The 23,817-nt window shown below is 49.9% G+C and overlaps 1 protein-coding gene across 2 annotated transcripts in view; it reads right to left on the bottom strand.

The window, feature by feature from the left end:
- Positions 1-22,915, bottom strand: part of SLC8B1 (solute carrier family 8 member B1) — a 30,888-nt gene extending 7,973 nt beyond the window's left edge. Inside the window, exons 1-12 of one of the 2 annotated variants that reach the window (XM_060121805.1) lie at positions 22,775-22,915; positions 21,897-22,146; positions 12,368-12,520; positions 12,226-12,278; positions 12,019-12,076; positions 11,797-11,902; positions 11,548-11,715; positions 10,523-10,630; positions 7,768-7,827; positions 7,411-7,541; positions 5,773-5,914; positions 96-217 (exon numbers count right to left, since the gene is read on the bottom strand). In XM_060121805.1, coding sequence (XP_059977788.1) covers positions 96-217; positions 5,773-5,914; positions 7,411-7,541; positions 7,768-7,827; positions 10,523-10,630; positions 11,548-11,715; positions 11,797-11,902; positions 12,019-12,076; positions 12,226-12,278; positions 12,368-12,520; positions 21,897-22,112 — 1,317 coding nt within the window. In that variant the 5' untranslated portion in view covers positions 22,113-22,146; positions 22,775-22,915. The remainder of the gene's footprint in view (positions 1-95; positions 218-5,772; positions 5,915-7,410; positions 7,542-7,767; positions 7,828-10,522; positions 10,631-11,547; positions 11,716-11,796; positions 11,903-12,018; positions 12,077-12,225; positions 12,279-12,367; positions 12,521-21,896; positions 22,147-22,774) is intronic. The other variant, XM_060121806.1, reaches the window with a different exon arrangement.
- Between the last annotated feature and the right edge of the window lie 902 nt (positions 22,916-23,817).

The following is a 23,817-nucleotide window of genomic DNA, read 5'->3' as shown; positions in this document are numbered from 1 at the left end:
TGGTGGGAAGTGATTAGCGGCCAAATTGTCCCAGCACATCTGCCCAGGAGACCTCAGTGTCCCCTCTCCCGGCTTGGAGAGTCTAGGTTTCTTACCCAGTGAAGCCTGGGGGGCTCACTGTTGGATGTGGCAAAAAAGGTCACTGCAGCCAAGGCTGTGCCTGCGATCACCACCACGGCCCAGACGGGAAAGAGGCCACCTATCTCATAGACGCCATCTGCAGAGGGACGAGAAAGGGAGCTGGCGCTCTCCGTGGCTTCAACTTGGCGCCTCCTCCTGGAAGCCCCCTAAGAATGACTGAGATGCTGTGGAGGGGAGACCCATGGATAAAACCCACAGATAAAATTCGATTGTTTGGATATAGGGTAGATACCTCCTATGTGCCCAGCCCTGTCCTAGACACTTCAGGGAGACAGAGAAATTAAAGACACAGCCCCTGCCCGCAAGCTACTCACATTGGAAAGAAAAGACAGACACATGAAAAACACTCTCCAGCCTTTTGTTGTGGAGCTAGGATGGGAATGGCTAAGACTACTCACCACCACTATCCTTTCCCGTGCCCATGGCAGACATCACTAATCAACCATGATGCTTTGGTCCAACTGAGCTTCAAGACAGCACCCTCCAGCCAGGCATTACCAATGGATGGGCATCACTCCATGAGATGAACTGTACAGTCAAATACAACCTTAGCCACTGATCCTGGCTCTCCTGAGAAGTCTACTCCACAAACCAATCCATTATAAAGTTACAAAGGTTCCAGAGGCTTCATATAAAAACACCGAAGGGAGGAAACCCTGCAGGCAGGCAGAACACTCTAGAATTCTCCACATACCATCCTTTCACCACTAGTCTCAAAGGCAATGGATGGTTCAACTGCCCAGGCACACGTAACAGGACTTTCCTTTTGTTCTTTCTTTAGTCTAGCTCATGGGCTCACAAACATCAGTGGGCATAAGGATTACACGGGGGGGCTGAATATATAAAATTGTGTGCACAATACACTGTGGGAGACTTTCAGGGGGTAATTTTGACGGATGTGACTTTTACTTATAGAGCTGGCTTTGGAACCTGACGCCTGGGTGAGAGGGCCTTTCTCTGTATTCCCCATTCCTGCGTTAGAGGAATTTCAGCAGGTGGCTGGGGCATGGGGTAGTCAGGAAGGACTTCTTGGCATGCTGAGGATGTGAGCTGAGTCATAAGCAGAGAGGGGCACAAGGGTTCTACAGGAAGAGGGAAGAGATGGGTGGGAAGGAATTGAGCAAGTTCGTGTCATCAATAGCAGAAAAAGGCCTGGAGAAGGTGGTTGGCTCAGGGTCTCAGAGGCCTTGAATGATAGTTGGAGGACATGGGCTTTTTCCAAGAGGCACGCGGGAGCCATGGAGGTCTTAGAGTGGAGGAGTGACCACAACATGTGAAAAGTGGCACTTTAGAAAGATGGCTCTGGGGGTGGCCTAGAGAGGGAGGATGGAGGTTGGCAGTGAGATTGGGAGGCTTGGCTGGTGGACACGGCCCTCCCCGCCGCCCCAGGCAGGGCTCTCTATCTCTACCCTCGATTCTCCGCCTTAACTTTAATCAATGAAAATAACCCGCTCCTGATTAATTCTATCAAATGCTTATTAACCGGAAGCATTTTTGCCGGATTTATTATCTCCAGCAACATTCAGTTCCCCTAATAACCATACGGTTCTACCTAACGTTAACTGCCCTGACAGTGACTGTCCTAGGCTTTAACTTTAGCACGTGAAATTAATCTTACTACACAAAACTTAAAATTTAATTACCCCTCAAGCACCTTCAAATTCTGCAAACTTGTAGGGTATTTTCCCACTATCAAACACCGCATACCACCCTAGTTAAATCTATCAACAAGCCAAAAATCAGCATCTTCTCTCCTAGACCTAATCTGACTAGAGAGAGTTTTACCAAAAACCACTTCCCTTATTCAATTAAAATTTCTCTACACTAGATTCAGACCAAAAAGGTCTAATCACACTATATGTCCTATCATTCCTCATTACCCTTACTCTAAGCATAATTTTATTTAATTACCACGAGCAAACTCGATAATAACCACAATACCGATAAGCAGTACTCAACCAGTAACAATCACCCGTCAAGTACCAAAACTATATAACGCTGCAATTCCTATGGCTTCCTCGCTGAAAAAAGCCAGAATCACCTGTATCATAAATAACCCAATCTCCTAGTCCATTGAACTTACATAAACTTCCACCTCTTCGTCTCTTAAAACATACAGCACTGTTGAAAATTCTACAATCAGTCCTGAGAGAAGTATTCCTAAAACAGTCTTATTAGAAACCCAAACTTCGGGACTTCCCTGGTGGCGCAGTGGTTAAGAATCCGCCTGCAGGGGACACGGGTTCGTGGCCCGGTCCGGGAAGATCCCACATGCGGCAGAGCAACTAAGTCCGTGCGCCACAATTACTGAGCCTGCGCTCTAGAGCCCGTGAGCCACAACTACTGAAGCCTGCGCGCCTAGAGCCCATGCTCCGCAACAAGAGAAGCCACCACGATGAGAAGCCTGCGCACCGCAAGGAAGACCCAACGCAGCCATAAATAAATAAATTTATAAAAAATAAATAAATAAAAATAGTTAAAAAGAAACCAAATTTCAGGGTCAGTAGCCACAGCCATTGTATAACCAAATACTACCAGTATTCCCCCTAGATAAATCAAAAATAGCATTAAGCCTAAAAACGAACCACCAACATTCAACAGAATTCCAAAACCAACACCACCACCCACAATCAACCCAAGTCCTCCATAAATAGGTGAAAGTTTTGAAGAACACCCCACGAAACTAATCACAAAAATAGTACTCAAAATAAATGTATGTTATCATTCTTACATGGAATCTAGCCATGTCCAATGACATGAAAAATCATCCTTGTTATTCAACTATAAGAACACTAATGACCAACATCTGAAAATCACACCCATTAATAAAAATTATCAACACATTCATTGATCTTCCAGCCCCATCAAACATTTCATCGTGATAAAATTTTGGTTCTCTAGTAGGTATTTAATTTTACAAATCCTGACAGGCTTGTTCCTAGCAGTACACTATACATCAGACACAATAACCGCTTTCGCATCAGTGACACACATCTGCAGAGACGTAAATGATGGATGAATCACTCGGTGTATACATGCAAATGGAGCTTCCATATTCTTTATTTGCCTATTTATTCACGGAGGACATGGCCTATATTATGGGTCCTATACTTTCCTAGAAACATGAAATAGTGGAATTATTCTGCTATTCACAGTTACAGCCACTGCGTTCACAGGCTATGTATGACCACGAGGACAAGTATCATTCTGAGGCGGAGAAGTCATTACCAACCTTCTTTCGGCAATCCCATACGCTCGACAGAACGTGTCGAATGAATGAGGCGGCTTTTCTGTAGATAAGGCCACTCTCTCACGAGGCTCTGCCTTCCGTTTCATCCTCCCGTTTATCATCACAGCACTAGCAGCTGTCCACCTGCTATGCCTTCACGAAACAGTACCTGATAATTCCACAGGAATTTCATCCAACATAGATAAAATTTCATGTCACCCCTACTATACCATTAGAGACATCTTAGGTGCCTTACTACTAGTTCTAGCACTACTAATATTCGTTTTATTTTCACCCAACTTACTAGGAGATCCCAGCAAACCCCCTCAACACACCACCACACATTAAACCAGAATGGTATTTCCTATTCGCATAAGCAATCTTACGATCAATCCCCAACAAATTAGGAGGAGTCCCAGCCCTCGTCATTTCAATCTTAATCCTAGCATTTATCCCAATACTCCACATATCCAAGCAATGAAGCATAACATTCCGACCTTTTTTTTTTTTTTTGGCACGCGGGCCTCTCACTGTTGTGGCCTCTCCCGTTGCGGAGCACAGGCTCCGGACGCGCAGGCTCATGGCTCATGGGCCCAGCCTCTCCGCGGCATGTGGGATCTTTCCGGACCGGGGCACGAACCCGTGTCCCCCGCATATCGGCAGGCGGACTCTCAACCACTGCGCCACCAGGGAAGCCCAACATTCTGACCTCTTAATCAGTGTCTGTACTGAGTACTAGTGGCAGACCTATCAACACTAACATGAATTGGAGGACAACCTGTAGAACACCCCTTCAACATCATTGGAAAGCTAGCATCTATTTTATACTTCTTTCTAATTCTAGTATTAATACCAGTAATCGGCATCATTGAAAATAATCTCCTAAAATGAAGAGGCTTTGTAGTATATTTCATTACTCTGGTCTTGTAAACCAGAAAAGAAGGACAACACATCTCCCTAAGACTCAGGGAAGAAGCTTCAGCTCCACCATCAGCACCCAAAGCTGAAATTCTACTTGAACTGTTCCCTGACATTTTTTAATGGGACATTTACAGGATTATTGAGTACTGTGTATTAAAATGACCCATTTTTACCATAAACTGCTATGTACATCATGCATAACTGCGCTGCTCCCATAGTCTGGGGGTTCCGTCCAGTGCTCGGCCCAGAAGCGGGGTCACAAATGCATTAGCCTGGACCAGCTACCACTAGATGGTGTTGGGGCAGGTGGACAAGACACTAAATATCATAGAATCACATCTCAGGAAACAGATTCCTTCTTCAATTCTCTCACTGTAACAAATTTAAATACCTTAAATGCATTGGAAATGATGCCAGTTTCCTACTGATGCTGGTGATACAGATTCCTTTCCAATAGATTTAAAAAAAAAGAGCTGATTTAAGTATCAGATATAACAGTTTAGAGTGAGAGAAAAATCAAGATCGTTCCTGAATGACTAACGCTTGGGAGCCCCTCTTTTAAGAAGCCACAAGGATGGTGAAGCCAGCCCGCAGGCTGGAGAGGCCGGCCACAATGAACCAGACAGCTGGTACCCGTAGGGGGCGCCCTTCCCACCTCTGGGGCCACACTGTGTCCTGATGGGCGCTCCTTCCCTCAGTGCCTGTGTCCTCCCAAAAAATGGAGGACAAACACAGAGAATTTGGCAGGCTTTTCATCCAGACACTCTTTAGCAAAAAAGCCACAGCCAGCCATGCATTTGCTACCAGAGCCCTACCTCCACTCCAGGAGATGCTCCTGGGTTGAGGGGCAGGAGCCCAGATGACAGAGAGAGGAATGGGCAGCATGAGATACTAAGGTCAGACAACGGGAAGAACCTATGTAGCGGCAGTTAGAAGACACCCGACAAGACTGGGTGTTGCTTTAGCCAGAGCAGTTCAGAAAAGGAAAGCCTGGGGCAGGCGGGGGAAGACTCAGTGCCAGTGGGGACCGGCCAGGTCACACAAGCGAGTGAAGTAACCCACCCAGGTCACCCAGTAGGCTATGGAGGGATCTGTGAGGAATCACTCAGTGGGCACCTGCGTTGTGTGTGTGTGGGGGTGCCCCTCTGCTCAGCTCCAGCCGATTTTGCTTTTAGGAATGTGGCCCAGACCTTCTTGAGAAGCCCAGGCCTGGATTTTGACGTGAAGTCTGCAAATTGTGTAAGGCAAGGGAACGAGCCAGAGGGCTGCACTTGGTCCCAGGGCCACCAGTGTCCAGCCTCCATGTGGAGCCAGTGGGCCTGGACCAAGAGACTGCGGGAGACTGGCGTCCTTCATGGCACAAGCACACATTAAGTGCCAGGACGGCCCCTCTGGCCCAGGGTCCCCTGGTGTGGCTGAGAAGAAAACTCGGGAGTATGGGGCAGAGGGAGGTGGGCTTGCCTGGGGGAGGGGATACTCACAGGCCCCCGACTGCAGGGTCAGGACCAAGAACAGGGGGCTGATGACCAGGTGCAGGCAGTTGAGGGGCCGCTTCCAGTTCCCATCCTCCTTGTCGGGGTCCATGACGGGAACAGTGAGGAGCAGCAGGAACTCCACGGGCAGCTGTCAAGTGTGGGAAGGCAGCGAGGCCTGTGCTCGGCTGGCCCCACCCTGAGCTCAGTTACTCGAGAACACGGCTGTTGCTAATAGAGCACCCACTGTGTGCAGGCCCCCAAGTGCCTGGATTAGCTTCCTACTGCTGCTATAACAACGCGGCCACACACCGAGGGCTAGTACAGCACCCCAACTGCTAATCCTGACAACGCTGTGAATAGGAAGTCTAATTTTCCTACCTTTCAGGTAAAGAAACTGAGGCCCAGAGAGGTTAAGACACTTTGCCAAAGCCACACAGAAGGGTATATGAAACCAGGATAGAGGGGCAGCTCTGACTAACCCCACACCTTGTGTTTTCAGCCGGTAACTAAACCACTGATAACACTTACGGAGTGCTTACTATATGCTAAGCACCAGAGTCAGCCCTTTACATATATTAGTTCATTAAATTGTCACAATCACTGTAGTAGGCTGGATATGGTTCCCAACTCTTCAGTCCCTTCCTGTAACAGAATTAAACACTCCCACACTTTGTCAAATGACTAGAGTCTGCAGAATATATTTCCCTGTCCCACTGATGTTGAACTTGGCCATGTCACTTGCTTTGGCCAATGGGCTGTCGGTGAATGTGATGTGAACAGAGGCATAAAATGTGCTTGGAGAGTTTGCCTTGGTCTTTTCTGCCAAGAAAAGAGCACACTCCCACTGGCCCCAGAATGAGATGGGGGGCAGACCTGAACCACCAACCAGAGTCACCCTAGATGACTTATAGGCTCTTGAACAAGAATAAATATTGTCATCATAAGTTAATGAGATGTTGGGGGGCTGTTTGTTACACAGCACTGTTGCAGCAATAACTTACTAATATAACCACTCCAGAAGAAAGGTACTGTCATTATACCCATTTTTCAGTGGCGATAACTGCAGCTCAGAGAGATGAAGTGACTTGCCCAAGGTCACGATGTAGCCAGAGCCACTGTGGGGTATAAATATAGTTTATTATCTACCCCTGGGTCTGAGAAGGCCTAAGAGGTATCCACGTTGGAGGGCTGTGAGGTGAGACCCCTGACTTTTTCGGTCTGGGTGGTGGAAAGCAGCTGCAGTTGTGCCTCATGTAAACCAGCCTGGATACCCCTGCCCACATCGAGACCTCAGGAGACATTTAGCTCAGGGAAGCAGTGGGGATCAGAGGAGAGCAATCTCGGCCTCATTTGGACTCACTATGACCCACTCCCTCTCCGTCCCAGTTCCCTGCCCTCACCTGGTCAGGAGGGGTCCCCATCTCCTCTCTCTCTGTCCCTGAGAAGATGCTCTCATTCCTCCATGGGGGGAAGAGCCCCAGCTATGCTCCATGACTCAGTTTCCCCATCAAGTCCCAGCTCGTCTATTTCCCCATCAAGTCCTCAGCAGAGGCCGACTCTCCCCTCATTGCTCTGGAGAAGGTTGAGGGGCAACTGTCCTGTGCTGTCATGAAGCCAGGAGCCTGGCTCAGAGTCCCCCCTTACCTTGAATGCCTTGAGGGCCCTCCAGTACACTGGCTTGGTCCTCCACTTCCTGTAATTCAGGGGGTTGAGGGCCTGCAACAGGATCTGAGCCGTGGTCTTCTGGTAGAAGAACAGCGGCCGGTACTCCTCACCTGGGGGTGAAAGGTGGGAGGGGCAGCTGTCCATGGCTGGCTCAGCCTCCGGGAAACCCTCTTCCCTCCACCTCCCACCAGTCCCCCCAACCCTTGGGAAGAAGGAAAAGCCCAGGGCCTGGTAGGGGTGCAGGTAAACCCGGCCCAGAGCTTAGCCGAGGTGGGACCTGGATGGCCCCATCTCCCCACCTCTCCATCCCAGCCAGGCACAGGGCACTGGACTCACCGTAGTCATAGCCGTTGGTATTAGAAGACACCCGATCCTCCTCGGAACCTGACAGCATCTCTGTAGGAGAGAGGGGAGTTTCCCATGAGCCAACTGGGGCACCCAGACCCTCCACCACTGTTCTAGGGTAGAGCACCTCTGGGACAGGACAGTTTTCAGGGTGCAAGTGTCCAGGCCCTCTGTACTTTGGATTTCTCAGCAATCACCCTGCATGCTCAGAAATTCTTACAGATTGAGGAAGTCTAACTCACAAAGCATTTTCAAATGTAATGAGGCAGCCATAATGCTAAATTGAATAAGGGTGTTTGAAGACATAATTGAAACATCTACTGACTTCAATTTTGTACCTTTCAGAATTTGGAACCCATCATATTTTTCTTTTCCAGTTGCAACTTTTCTCGGGAGTCCTTGGGAATGATTAGAGGACTGAGCCTGTAAAGAAGGGCTTCCTAAAAGGAAAATGGCCTTTCTCAAGTGAGGAGTGCTAGTCCTGATTCTTCCTCTGTGTGACTTTGGGCCCTTCTCCAGGTCTCATTTTCCCCTTCTGTTCCAGCCTGGAGGCCTATGATGGGTTTAAAAGACAGCACAGGGTAATATGTGCTGAACTCTGAAGGCTCAGTTGATAAAGAGGGCAGAAGAGGAAAAATCGTGGTAGACTTCCTGTAGGAGTCACCAGCACCTGTGTCAGGGCCCCAGGGATTTGAGAGGTAATGAGATAGAGTCTGGCCCTCTGGAAGCCCACAGTCCAACAGACGGAAATACAAGCAAATTAATAACAGAATGGAGAAATAAAGGTTGTGCTGGGGAGAGTCTGAAAGCTGTACAAGCCCAGAAGGGACACCTGGGGTTCTCTGCAGAGCTCCCTCCAGGCTGAGTCCTTAAGTCTTTCAGAAGAAGGGCACACCAGGGAGAGGGGACAGCACACGCAAAGGCCCAGAGATAGCCAGACGGAGCATAGTGTCTTCAGGGACACGGGGGTAGCCCTGCACAGCTGGGGCATGGAGTTTGGGGTATGAAATGAGTCTGGAGAAGAAAGCTGAGGCCCAGCACAAATGGCAGCAGATCCAGTACAAGGTTCTCAGGCTCACACGCTGAAAGGGACCAAGCACATCACGGGGCCAAGTGAAACAGGCTGGGCGGCAGAATTCTGGTTTTCCAATCAGGTCTGCAACCAACCCACCTCCACGTGTTGGGGCTGACGACAGAGTGGTGGGGATTGGGGCAAACTGGGGACCCACACCTTGTCCTAAGAGGGAAGCCCCATTCAGTTCTAGGCATTGTGCCAGGCAGGGATGGAGGACCAGATGGTCTCATGTTTCAAGAGAAGTCACAATTTATATCAAGTCTTTTCATTTTAAGGACTTCCCTGGTGGTCCAGTAGGTAAGACTCCACGCTCCCAATGCAGGGCCCCCGGGTTCGATCCCTGGTCTGGGAACTAGATCCCACATGCCGCAACTAAGAGTTCGCATGCCGCAACTAAGAGTGTGTATGCCACAGCTAAGAAGCCTGCATGCTGCATCTAAGAGCCAGCACAGCCAAAATAAAAAATAAATATTTTAAAAATTAAAACAAAATCTTTTCATTTTAAATCTTGGCCTAATATTTTTTAAAAGAACACACTGGTCACACCACAAAAAAACAACGCTTCTGTACAGAAGAGGTGGTCTGTAGGTTCCCAGTTGTGGTCTCTGGCATTGTGGGTAGGGGGATGGCTTTTGGGGTCTGAGGAACAAGGGTCAAGTCCTGGTTCTGCCCCTCTCCAGTACCTATGGCCTGGGAAGAATTTGACTTCCCTGTTTCCTCACCCAAAAAGACGCTAATACTATAGGCCCTATCTTACAGTCTTACTGAAAAGAATGAATTTGATAATTTAATAATTATTGATAATTTACTCAATAAATTGTATATATGTGTATGTACTTTGTATTTGTGTGCTGTATGTGTGCGCTACGTATATATTTTGTATATACATTTTTGTATATGTGTGTGCACATATATATTTTGTATATACATTTTGTATATGTGTGTGCATGTTTATATATGAACTTGTGTACATGTGTGGACTATGTGTATATGTATTTGTGCACGTGTATTTATATGTGTGTTGTGTATGCCATATATGTATTTGTACATATGTGTATTTGTGTGTATATTTGTGGATGTAGATGTGTGTGTTTGTGGATATGTGTGTGCATGTATTGTGTGTGGTACATGTATTTGAGTATGTGTGTTGTGCATGTATTTGTGTACATGTATGTAGTATGTATGTATATATATTGTATATGTGCGTGTATTTGGGAGTGTGTGCTATGCACGTATTTGTATATATGTGGGGGCTGTGTATGTGTATGTATTTGTGAATGTGTATTTATATATGTTGTGTATGTGCGTGTTGTATATGTATTTGTGGATGTGTGTGTTTGCAGATATGTGTGTGCAAGTATTTGCGTATATGGAAGCATCTGGATTTCACCCCGACGGTAGGGGGCGCATCCCTGGACACAAGTGGTGACAGCTTGAAGATGTGCCCTGGCAACAGGCAGCAGCATGAAGAACTAGTGAACGTGGACAAGCAGGTGATGATGAGGCTTCACCAGCACAAGCAAAAGTGCAGAGGTGGGACCCTGGTCAAGTGAGTAGAAAAAGTAGGAGATGGGCACTGGCAAAGGCCTCAAGAGACACAAGGCAGCAGTGAAGGGCAAGGAGGGCGCCAGGCCCACTGGTGCTCCCTTGGGGGCTCCATTCAGACCTTACCTGGAGTACCTGGCACAGAGTAGACCAAGGATCTCCTCTGCTGCCATTGGTAGATCCAGGTGCAGAGAACCACAGTGACCACGTAGAACACGTAGAAGCCCAGGTAACCTGCAGACAAGGGCACGCTGTCACCAAGTGGCATCCTGGCCACAGGGCCCAGAGAACAAGAGCTGCCAGTTCTGTCACTGGGGCCTGGTGGCGGTGGCTATCTGTGTAAGCCCAGCCCAGCACCAGTAGGCAAATGGCCATTTCCTGGAGCCCCGCCCCCTCCCCACCACCAATCTGGCAGTCAACGGTGGGTGTAACGCCTGGTATAGACAATGGCCTCTAGGACACAATTCAAGTGTGAAGGGTCGGTGTCCTGCTCTGTGGCCTGGGAGGCTGAGCCCTGCAGACTGCATCACCTGAACCCTGGCTGCCCTGGGTCCACCCACGGAGCCCTGACAGCAAAACAGAAGGCAGTAGGGGAGGGTCTGGGGCGCTTCTTCCCTGCTCCCTCCCTGCTGTGGTACCCTGTCTCCAGCAGGGACTGTGACCCTCCATAACTGTCACTCATGTTGGGTGGTCCCAGGTCTGGGCCTGTAGCCCTCAGCAGGCTCCAGGCACCCCATTCTCTGCCCCTTCAGGGGCTCCCACTGTTGCTGGTCCCTGGTATCTCTGCATCTCAGCATCCCTTGTTGGCTTCCTTAACCCTCTGTAAATTGTCCCGCCATTCATGTCATTTGAACCATCTGGATGGAATGGACATGCTGCCGGGACCCTGACGGCCACAGTCAGCATCCTGGCTGTACTGCTTGTTAAAACCTGAAATTGTGAAAATTCAGAACATCACCCCGACTCTGCCCTGCCCTCTTTGGTTATCCGAACCACGAGTCCCCTTTTTTCGCTCAAGCCACCTTGAGTAGGGTTTCCAACATCTGGAACCAAAGGTGACTCTGTGCCCTGCTGACCACTCCCTCCTGTGCCCCCATGCTTCCCACGCATCAGCCCTGGGATGACCCCACACTGGTCCTGTGGCCACTCACCCAGGGCCCATGCCAGCGTGACCCTGCCGCAGTAGAGTGCAGTGAAGATCAGAAACACGGCCACCATGTAGAAAATGATGTCCCTGAGGAAGGGCCTCGAGGCTGCTGTGAAGGGGTGCAGGATGGCGATGCCACCGGCCACCACGGTGGTAACCAGCACGCCTGCGCCTGGAGGAGAGGATGCCAAGCTTGGTCTACCCTGCGCCCCCTCCTGTTGCCCCACCCCACCCTAGCTGGGGCCTCTCGTACCAAACAGTGCCCCAAAGGCCAGGCCGGCTGTGCGCGGACCTGAGAAGGCCACCAGGGCGCTGAAGATATCCGGTGCCCCGTTCCCAAACGCCAGGAAGGTGACGCCATGGGGGGAGCGTGTCAAGGGGCCTCAGTGCAGGGGCCTTTCCTGGCCATGAGCTGCCACCCTGTCTCCCAGCCACCCGCCCTAACTGCCCTCCATCCCTCGGGGACAAAGGATACTGCCACATTGTGGGAAAGCTTGAGTGTGGTCGAAATGGCTGACAAGTTAGGGCAGAAACTATGGAGAAAAGGCAAACAGTGAGTGTTTCCACAATGAGTGGCTCCTGCCCCCGTCCTTCCCCCAAGCCCAGGGTCACCCCAATGTCAACCTCCTGGGATTCCATTTTCCAATCTATAAGGTGGATATGAGCCCAAGGCCAAACTCACAACTTTGCCGCGGTGACTCCCAGAATCAGAAACAGGTAGAGCAGCCAAAAAGCCTGGGTTGGGGGGCCGGAAAGGGAAAAGGGCATTAAGTCCCGCCGGGGCCACCAGCCCCTCTCACCAGCTCCCCGGAGCGGGGCCTCACGTAGAGCGTGACGGCCAGAGGGAGGAGGTCGGGTGGGAAGTGGCAGAAGATGCCTTCAAGGTAGTCCAGGTAGCCCCCTTCACAGCGGCAGTCAGGGTTGGAGCGGACGAAATCACAGCGGCTAGAGGCATTCAGGCCACACACTTCTCGACACTGTGGGAAGGGAGGGGGGACATCAAGGTCCGACACCCTGTGGTTGACTGGCCCAGCCCCACCTAAGCAGTGAAGATAACCTCCTTCATCCTGGTCTCTAAGCCTCCCAAGGCCTCCAGGTACCAGCTGCACACTTTAATTTTTAAAAATAAACTTGTGTTTGAAACTAACCCAAGTAAGTCCTGAATAGGTGTATTTAAAATGAAACAAAAAGAAACAATACATAAAGATTTCTAAATTCTCCCTTCTCATCCCTGCCCTCCATGATCCCGCCTCTCTCCAGATGTCCTACTATGATCAGTTTGAAGCAGACCCTTACAGACATTTCTCAGTTTCACGATATTTGTATATACATCCTAGTATACAGTTTATCTCATAGAAATGAGTCCATCCTGAAGCTCGTTTCTGCAACTTAACTTTTACCACTTCACGTATGTGCCATGTATTGATATATTGATGCACATAATGATGAGGAGGATGATAAAAGTCAAAACATTCTGAGGGATTTCTATATGCCAGGTACAGTGCTAAGAGCTTAAAATGTACCTCAATTAATCTGCACAATGATCTTATGAGGAAGGTACTATTAACCTGCCCATTATACAGATGAGGAGACAAAGACACTATCCCAGGGCCCACTCAGTGGTAGAGACAGAGTTGGAACCCAGGCAGCTTGAGGCTCTAGAATCCCTGTCCTTAACCATTACCACCCTCGCCACCCCCTGCCACTGCAGAGTCTCAGGATTTCACATCATGGATGATACATAGTAGAGGTAACGTTTCCCTACTGATGGGCAGTTGAGTGTGTCTACTTTTCATTATTACCAAAATCAACTTCCTTGCACATGACTCTGAGTACATGTGAGAATATTCTGTCAGGGAGAATTCTAGAAGTGAAAGTGCTGAGTCAGAGAGTATCCCAGTCTGAGTTCCTCCAGAAGCGACCCAGAGACAAGGATGTCTAAGTAAGCAGAATATTTGGGAGGTGTATAGAACACAAGCACCGAGAGGGAGAAGAGACTCAGGGACGGAAATGCAACCAGTGAAGGCTGGTTGAGATTGTTCCCACCATGGGCTGGTAATCCCAAGGGCAAGGGAGCTGGGGTATTTATACACCAACTCTTATCAGTCATCAGGTGAGCACTGCCGGGGAGGGAGGTGCTAGATCCCCAGCACTTCTGGCCTACCATGCTTATGGGTGGTTCTGAAAAAAGATGCTGGGAACTCGAAGTCCACAGAAGCCCACCAAAATGGCAGAGTCCAAAGGATATGGGCGGGGCCCTGATAGTGTCTGTTGCAGAGGGAGAAACATCTTAAACATTTGATGGATTTTGCCAAAAGACCCTCCCTAAAGCTCTACTTAGACACACTGCCACCAGCAATGGGAAAGGAGTTTACACCTGCACCCCTACCGGGTTAGGGTGGCTACCATAAGTCTGGTTCCAGCCAATGTAGTAGGAATCTCCCTGTTGTTAAGCTGCAAGTCCAGGAGGACGGTGAAGTGCTCTTTTCGTGTGTTAATGGCCATTTGTATTCCTTCTTTAAACTGCTAGTTTTTTCAATTGTTTGCTTCTTCTTATTGATTTATAGAAGCTCTTTATATAATGGATATTAGGCCCTTGTGAGGTTATGCATGTGCTTAGGCATTGCCTAGAAGCTCCCCCTTCTCAAACTTTATGTTCAAAAGCTTTGTCAGTACCACCTCACACACATTAGGATGGCTACTACACAAACCAAATGAGCAAAACCAGAAAATAACTAGCGTTAGGGAGGATGGGGAGAAATTGGAACCCTTGTGCAACTGCTGTGGGTGTAAAAATGGTGCAGCTGCTGTGGAAAACAGCACGGCAGTTCCCCTCCCAAATTAAAAATACAATAACCAGTACCAGGGATGTAATGCACAAGGTGATAACTATAGTTAACACTGCTGTATGGTATACATGAAAGTTGTTAAAGTATTTCCTAACAGTTCTCATCACAAGGAAAAAAAAAAACCTCTTTCTTTTCTATCTCTATGAGTTGATGGATATTCACTAAACTTATCGTGGGCATCATTTCACAATATATGTTAAGTCAAATCATTATGCTGTACACCTTAAACTTATATACAGTGCTGTAGGTCAATTGTATCTCAATAAAACTGGAAAAAATCCCAGAATTACCATATGATCCAGCAAATCTACTTCTGGGTGTATGTCAAAAAGAATTGAAAGTCAGGTCGCAAAGAGACATTTGCACACCCATATTCATGGCAGCACGAGTCACAGTAGTCAAAAGGTTTAGAAGCAACCCAAGTGTCCATCAATGGATGAATGGATAAGCAAAACGTGGCATATCCACACGATGGAATGTTATTCAGCCTTAAAAGAGAAGGAGATCCTGACGCAGGCCACAACATGGATGAACCTTGAAGACATCATGCTAAGTGAAATAAGCCAGTTGTAAAAAGACAAATACTGTATATGTAATTCTACTTATGTGAGGTAACTGGAATAGTCAAACTCATAGAGACAGAAAGCAGAATGGTGGCTGCCAGGGGCTGGGGGGAGGGGGAAATGGGGAGTTGTTTAATGAGGAGAGTTTCAGTTTTGCAAGATGAGAGAGCTCTGGAGGTGGATGGTGGTGACGGTTGCACAGTGTAAATGTTTTTAATGCCCCTGAACTGTACACTTAAAAATGGTTAAGATGGTGAATCTTAGGTTATGTATGCTATATTACAATTTTTTTTTTTTTTTAAAAAGCTCTGTCAAATCACAGTTCCACACCCTCCACAAGCCTTCTCTGAACTCCCACCAATGCCAAACTGGAGATGAGATTTCTTGTCCCTGAGCCCTCAGGTCATCTCCTCATCCCTTGCTTACTGGCTCTCTGCAGACGCCACACTGACCCACCGTACCTATTTCATGCACTGTTCCTTCTGCCTGGTACACCTCCCTCAAAAGACCACCATTCATTCATCCTCCAATTCTTAGACGTTTCTTCCAGGAAGCCTTCCCTGATCACCCCCAGCATAGGGCAGATCCTCCAGTTATAAGCTCCCATCACCCTCGGTCTTCTCTTACAAAGCACTTCTCGTGTTTTGAAATCCCCAGTTATTTGTAGGATCACAGACTTGTTTTAATGTCTGTCCCTCCCACCAAAGTCTTGCACACAGTATGGCCTCATAATTGTTTTGCCACACATTGTGCTGGACCCCAGCTCAGTCTTCAAAACAGACCTAGGCGGCTTCCCTGGTGGCGCAGCGGTTGGGAGTCTGCCTGCTAATGCAGGGGACACGGGTTCGAGCCCTGGCCTGGGAGGATCCCACATGCCGCGGAGCAACTAGGCCCGTGAGCCACAACTACTGAGCCTGCGCGTCTGGAGCCTGTGGTCCGCAACAAGAGAGGCTGCGATAGTGAGAGGCCCGCGCACCGCGATGAAGAGTGGCCCCCGCTTGCCACACTAGAGAAAGCCCTCGCGCAGAAACGAAGACCCAACACAGCAAAAATAAATAAATTAATTAAGAAACTCCTACCCCCAACATCTTCTAAAAAAAAAAAAAAACCAGACCTGGTACAATTGTTTCCACTTCACAGATGAGAAAACTGAGGCACAGAGAGGCAAAGTGACTTGCCCCAGGGCACACAGCCTACCACTGCTAGCTGGTTTCAAACTCAGGTCTCCCTGAAAGTTACTAGCTGAAGCTCTTGGGGAAACAGCTCAACTGGGCAAGGGCAGCCTCCTCTTCCTGCCTTCTTCCCCACCTCCTGGTCTTCACGGTTAGCCAGGGAGGACGCAGGGAGATGGTCCCAGCCCAGCTCGTCTCCATCTCCCTGACAGCAGAGTGAGTCAGCAAGGCGGGTCCCCCAAATCTGGTCTCCAGAATCGCATTTCTCTGCAGCCTACCTGCCTCCGTGCCCCAAGGTGGCCATCCCCTCCCTCGAAGCCCATCAGGACCTGAACCCAGCTCTGCCCAGGGGTGGTAGAGTTAAAGGAGCATTGCTCTGAGTCTGGGGTGGGTGACTTTTCAGACCATCTCATTCCCTTCTCATCCTCTTCCCTGAATCACTAAGGACACCCAGGGAATCCAGAGAGGGTCAAATATTTTCCCTTCTGTGAACAAGTTTCAAGGGCCAGGCTGGACAGGAAAGGGTTGCAAACTCAATGCCTTGGGGGCCAGGCAGATCATATAAATGTCTAAAACCACCACGGCTGCTGGCAATGGTGGTGAGCTGGAGGGTGCATGCCCTGCTGAAAGGCATCCAAGTTATAACATGAAAGAAAACCCCTCCCCACACTGCCCAAAAAAACTGAAACCAAAACCAAAATCATAGCAGCCAGACGAGCCCGTGGGCCGTCAGTTTTCAATCCTATACCAGTAAGACTGGTATGGGAGACAGGGTCAGCTGAGAGGAAGAGCAGTCCTGGGTCTGAGACCCAGCTTTGCCACCAGCTGGCTGGGTGACCTTCAGCAGCCCCTTAAGGGGTCTGGGCCTTGTCTTCCTCACCTGCAGAGCCGTGCTCACCAAACCCACTCTGGACGCTGGCAGCTTGGTGCCACATATGTTTTGTTAAGTGCTTCTCCACACTCCCTTTATTACTGAATAGCAGAACGCACACTATCAGAGTCCACGCTGGCTCCATTAAGAAGCCAAACAATTAAACAGCTCCGATATTAAGGGGACAATTTTAAATCGTTTCCATTTTGTTAGTTGGGGCCCAACAAGAAAGGCTTGGGAGCTTCCCTGGTGGCGCAGGGGTTAAGAATCCGCCCGTCAATGCAGGGGACACAGGTTCGAGCCTTGGTTTGGGAAGATCCCACGTGCTGCAGAGCAACTAAGCCCGTGCGCCACAACTACTGAGCCTGTGCTCTAGAGCCCTCGAGCCACAACTACTGAGCCTGTGCTCTAGAGCCCACGAGCCACAACTACTGAGCCCGTGTGCCACAACTACTGAAGCCCACGTGCCTAGGGCCCGTGCCCCGCAACAAGAGAAGCCACCGCAATGAGAAGCCCGTGCACCGCAACGAAGAGTAGCCCCCGCTCACCGCAACTAGAGAAAGCCCAGGTGCAGCAACGAAGACCCAACGCAGCCAAAAATAAATAAATACAAATATTTTTAAAAACTAAGAAATTAACATTGGTATAATACCATTAATTAAACTATAGTAGGATTAAAAAAAAAAGGGCTCAGGTTTTCCCTACCTAGATGCCCTCTCCAAATGTTGTTACTTGCAGCCAGCGGCCCCTCCTTGTGCAGGTGCATGGGCAGTACGGGGATGGCTTGGTGGATGAGGGGGCTGGGAGGGACATGTGGAGTCACAAGCTCCTGGTTCATCCTCCCTGGCTGAACAGTGGTCCCTAAAGATGTCCAGGTCCTAATCCTCAGAGCCTGTGGATATGCGACCTTACATGGCAAAAGGGACTCTGGCAGGGGTGATTAAATTGAGGGTCTTGAGATGGGGGGATTATCCAGAATTATCTGGAGGCCTTTGAATGTAATCACAAGGATTTTTTTTAAGAGGGAGGTGGGAGTGTCGGAGTCACGGAAAGAGACGTGATGGAAGCATAGGTCAGAGAGTCAGAGAGAGAGACTGAGAGAGATGCTACGCTGGTGGCTTTGAAGATGAAGGAAGGGGCCACAAAATAAGGAAGGAATGCAGGAAGCTGCTAGAAGCTGGAAAAGGCAAGGCAATGGACCTTCCCCTGGAGCCTCCAGAAGGAACACGGTCCTGCCCACACCCTGATTTTAGTCCAGTGAAACCCATTTTGGGCTTTTGACCTCCAGATAACAAACGTGTGCTGTTTTAAGCCACTACGTTTGTAATAATTTGTTACAGCAGCAACAGGAAACTCAAACACTCATCTAGAGTCAGTTAACTGCAGACACTAAAGAACTCTCAAAGGCTTCTCACGTTCTTAACCTCATTTGATCAGCCCCCCAAAGAGGCACTGTAGATGTGACCTGGGGCTACAATTCCACTCTCCTACGTCCTGTAGCTACACCTCCTCCTATTTTCCCAACCCTGCAGCTGGACCCCAATAGGGCAAGTTTTCAAAGGGGTGGAAAAATCACAGGACTCTCACCAGGACACCAACCCAGGAGCAGAAAATGAACACTGCCATTTCCCAAAGGCCCCATGGGCTTGTGACAACTGCTCAGCAAGGCTGGGTGGTCCAGTGCTTATGAGGAGAGGGCTCTGGAACCATGCAGGCTGGGCTCAAGTTCTGCTTCCCTACTCATAGCTGTGTGACTTTGGACAACTCACGTAACTTCTCTGTGCCCCAGTTCCCTCCTTTATAAAATGAGGCAGGGGTCGGCAAACTCTTTCTATAAAAGGCTAAATATTTTCCCCTCTGCAGGCCAGACAGTCTCTGTTGAAACCATTCCACTCTGCTTTGTCGTGTGAAAGTATCACCTGCCATAATAAACAGGCATGACTGTATTCCAATAAAACTGGACTTACGGACAGTGAGGTTCAAATTTCACAAAGTTTTCATGTGTCACTTAATAGTGTTCTTTTAAAAAAATTTTTCAACCATTTGAAAATATAAAACCCATTCTCAGCTCCTGGACTACAACACCCAGCAGTGGACCTAATTTGACCTGTGGGCTGAAGTTTGCCGACTCCTGAAATAAAGGATTAAATGAGTTAATCCATGTGCTTAGAACAGTGCCTGGTACACAGTCAGTGCTCAGTAAAATGAGCTTTGATTACTCTTTTTTCCAGAGGGGAAAATTGAGACTAAACAGCTCCCTGCACCTGTTAGCTTGGGCCCCTCCACCCCCCACAAGGGTCAGCCCCAAATGTCCAGCCTCGGTCAGATCTGTCCTAAGTGGAGATTCTTTTTCCAGACCCTCCTCTTTCCCGAAAAGAGTGTCCTGGAACCACTGGGCCCTGGTGGTCTGATGCCAAACCTGTCCCTGGCCCCTGAGGCCACACTTGGGCCAGCCCGGGCTTAGGGCATGGGGCACTGGGTGGCCCAGCAGAACCTTGTCTTCTACTTCCCCTCCAAAAATCTTAATTTGGACCCCTTCCCAAAGCTGCTACCAGCATCTCACCGGATCGCTTTGCCAGCCTACTCTCTGCCTCCGCCCTTACAGTTGATTCTCCTACAGCAACCAATGGGATCCTTGTAAAAACTGAAATCAGATCACATCCCTCCTGTGTTCTAAATCCTACCATGGCTCCCGTCTTACCCCTAGGAACGGGCCAACTTCGCACAGCGGTCCAAACAGCCCCAGGCGATCCGGCCTCCATTACCTCTCCTGTCTCCTTTCTCATCCCTCACCCCCAGCTCACTGTTGCAGAGGCCTCTCAAAGTTCGTTTGTGACACGTCATTCTGCTCTTGCCTCAGGGCCTTTGCACTTGCTGTTCCCCTAGATCTTTGCAAAGCTTCAGGTCTCTGTCCTCAGAGAAGCCTTCCCTGACAGCTCGAGGCAGAGCGGCTACCCCTCTCCATCTCACTCCATCACATCCCACCCTGTTTTGTTCTCCTCATCCCCCAGTGAAATACTGTGGATTCACCTGTTGATTTGTTTCTCATCTGTGTCCCCCACTAGAGTATAAGCTCCATGAGGGCAGGAACTGAGCTTATCTGCTCCCTGATTTACCCCTCACGTGTGGCACTGTTCCTGGCACGTAATAGGTGCTCAATAAATATTTGTTGAACGAGTGACTATGCAAAAGGACCTAGGTGAGGAGTGGGTGGCCTTTCCCAGCCTGCAAGCTGGCCAGACAGCAGCCAGGCAGAGGCTGGCGGGACTTCCAGGAGGGCAGCCACCTGTGTCAGTCCTGGGAGGCAAGTGAACCAGAGGAGAAGGGTCTGGATTCAGCATGAGGCAGCCACGAGTTCACATCCTGGCTCTGCTACTTCCCTCGTGGCCAACTTCCCCTCCCTGAACCTCAACGTCCTCACCTATAGCACAGAGATAACCATACCCATCTCAGGGGTTTGGGTACAGGACTTGATGAGCTAGGCGCATTGCTGGCCTAAGTGCTCAATAACTCAGAGAGATTATCTGACACAAGCCACAGTTAACCCCCGTTTTCCTGCCCCCAAGAGGCAGCAATTTTATAACCACAGTAACCACAAATCACTTGCCCATCTGTAGAACAGGCATAATTCCCTGTCTGTCTGCCTCGAATCATGGGCATGAAGGTACTCTGCAGCCCCAGAAAGCTGGTGTGGGCGCTAAGCACTCTCAGCTGTCAGTTCAAGTGGGGAGGAGTTTGTTACTCCGCTTGTTCTCTCACTGAAGAGAATACAAAGAGAGAACTCCAGCCCCGTGCAGCAGGGGGTCATCTTGAGCAGCCTCCTGCCTTCAGATTTTCACTCTGGATCCACTGTGACCTCTCCTCCCCTTACAGATATCAGAACAGAATGATGCAAGTTCCGTTTGGCCTGTCTCAACGGCCCAAACCTCCCTGCCTTGGGAGGAAGCCTCCTTGCTCTCACCAAGCGTCCCCACTGCTTCTCCATTCATACAAGTCAGTGGCACTACCATCCTCCTCCACCCCCCCCACTGCTAAGGCCAGAAATCTGGAGCCATCCTTGACGCCTCGCTTTCTTCCCCCACCATGCCCCTCCGTCTAAGCCATCAGCATACCCTGCTTGTTGTGCCTCCAATACTTCCTCCAAATCCCACCACTTCTTTCCTTTCTCCCACGACCACCATCACCTGGCGAGCTGCAGGAGCCTTCCCACTGTTCTCCCCGCTGCCACCCTCAACCCTCTCAATCCATTCTCCCCAGAGAAGCCAGAGACATCCCTTGAAGAAATAAATCAGATCTTGACATCCCCCTGCTTAAAACCTTCCACTGGCTCCCCACTGTCATAAAACAAATCCCACCTCTTAGCCTCAGCCTATAAGGTAATCTGACCACCACTACATCTCCATCCCCATTCTTAACACTCTCCCCCTCACTCACCCTGTTCCAGCCACTCTGGCCTCCTCACAGCTCCAGAAACTAAGTTTGTCCCTGCCTTTCTCTCCACCTGGAATGTTCATCCTTCTGATGTCTGTATAGTGGCTTCCTTTCTCCATTCAGGGCTTGGCTCAAAGGTCCCTTCCTCACAGAGGCCATCTGTGACCCCCCAAGCTGAAATAGTTGGAAATACTCCTTCTTCCTCACAGCCCCCATCCCCCATCCCCCAATATCACTTTATCCCATTATCTGCTGAGCACGTAGCATCTTACCACCTGAAATGTACATGCTTACTTCTTTATCCACCCTCCTAAGAGACTGCTGGCTCCGTGAGGGCAGGGATTTTTGTCTACAGTATACGTGCCCTGGCATATCCCAAGGTTCAGCTCACATCTACTGCTACACAGTAGATGCTCAATACATACTTGATTGGCTGAATACACGCCCACCTGATGCCAGTTTCCCACCTGGACACTCACGTCTACCACGGGGCTCTGGTTCACACCCGAGGCTGGAAACTGGGAGCTAATGCGGGTCCCTGCAGATGGGCCCCCGGCCCCCGACACTGTCTCCACCATCAGCAGCACACAGACCCAGCTGAGCACCCAGTACAGATTCAGCAGTCCTCTGGCCACCAGCCCCCAAGGGGCCTGGCCCTCACTCTCCGCTTCCCCTTCTGTCATGTTTCAGTTCCAAACAGCTAGCACCTCTAGTGGCCTGTAGGGTAGGGGTGAGAAAGACAAACAGTGTCACTGAAGACTGCAGGACCCAACAGGAGGGGCCTGAAAACTTTTTCAGCTGAAGAACTGCCCCTCCTCCTCCCCACACCAACGGAAAGCCCAGGTAGGAGCCCACATTCCGGATGGGCCTGAATCATTTAGCATGCAGATTAGATAGCCCTTCTTCCTGAACCCCCAGTAGTGTTCCCATGGAAACCCAGGCTAATAACTGCCCTGATGGGGAAATCAAGGCCCAGGAGGAAGTGAATTGCTCAAAGTCACACAGCCTGTCAGCAGCAGAGCTGAGCTGGACTTTAGCATCTGTGTTTTTCCCTCAACACCAGGGAAAAACCAGCTTTGTTTTTCTTCCAAAGAAATTAAACTGGAAAGAAAAAAAAAAGTCCCCGGCATACTAATTTTCTTCTTTGGCTCTTCCACATGTCGTAGTTGAGCATGTTTTGTTTTGCCTTCAGGAAAAGCAAAGCCCAGAAAACAACAAAGCCCAGATTTACCAACGTTTTTCGGTAAATCTTTGCTCAATGTCCTGGCAGGGGCAGGAGGGGGAGGACGCGGCTCTGGGGGAAGAAAAGGGGGCACAAGGGCCTGTCTCAGCACTCTTTCCTCACCTGTTGACAGGCCCTTCCCTCCTGCTGTTCTCTGTAACTGCACTTGGCACTGACTTGGAACCGGACTCTCCAGGTCTGCAATATAATCTCAGCCACGAACGAGCTGTGCGGCCTTGGGGAGGTCACTTCATGTCTCTGAGCCTCTGATTCCTCATCTGTAAAATGAAGACAAATGCTGGAGCATCAGAGCAAACGATAAGGGCTTAATCAGGGCTCGCGCCTCAGGTGTTCCCAACTTGAGGATCAGCACGTGTCTCCTATTTATTGGCCGCCGATTTCTCGCACTCATTCACAAGGGAGCATTTATGGAGCGCTTCACCTGTGCCTGTCCGAGGTCAGGAGTTCAGACGCTCAGATCTGCACACCCGACAGGAAGGGGCAGGGGCAGGAAAATGGGGCAGTAATCACTTTTGCGGCTGCACTTTCTAGGTGCCAGACCACGGGAACGTCAATGAACTCCGTTTCCCAATCCGGGCGGATGTTGAGAAGCTGAACTCCGGGCGCCAGTCCTCCCGCGGCGCCCAGGCGGGCGGGGAGGTTCCTCTTACCTTGCGAGGAGCCTCGGACCAGCAAACTCCGCACCTCGACCCCGCCGGGCTTCGCAGCCTTTCCAGTCCCTGCCCACCGGCCCGAGCCGCCCGAACTTCTGCTCCTGAAGCTGAGAGCCCGGGGTTCCCGCCTGCGGCAGCGTCCGAATCAAGCCCAGCCGCTCAGCCCTAGTTCGGCCTCCGCTAGCCCGGCGCCGGCCTCGCCCCTTATACAACCCGCCCAGAGGACACGCCCCCAAGGGCTCGTCCCGCCTCTTCCCTTAAAGGCACAGGCTCCCTCGAGGTCTGTCGGTTCTGTTTTCGCCGCTAAAGCAGAAGCAGAGATGAAACCTGGTGGGTATAAACAGTAGGAGGCCGGAGAGGTACATTGTAGGGTGAAACTAGAGGGTTCTGTTCCCGAGGGACGGGTGGGTGAGACGGCGTCAAAATGCTTCTGGTAATCAGTGGTGATAAGAAGTATTTGAGGGGCTTCCCTGGTGGCTCAGTGGTTGAGAG

The sequence above is a fragment of the Lagenorhynchus albirostris genome, chromosome 14 (genome assembly GCF_949774975.1).
Source record: "Lagenorhynchus albirostris chromosome 14, mLagAlb1.1, whole genome shotgun sequence".
NCBI classification, from domain to species: domain Eukaryota; kingdom Metazoa; phylum Chordata; class Mammalia; order Artiodactyla; family Delphinidae; genus Lagenorhynchus; species Lagenorhynchus albirostris.
This window is presented reverse-complemented; position numbering and strand designations above follow the sequence as displayed.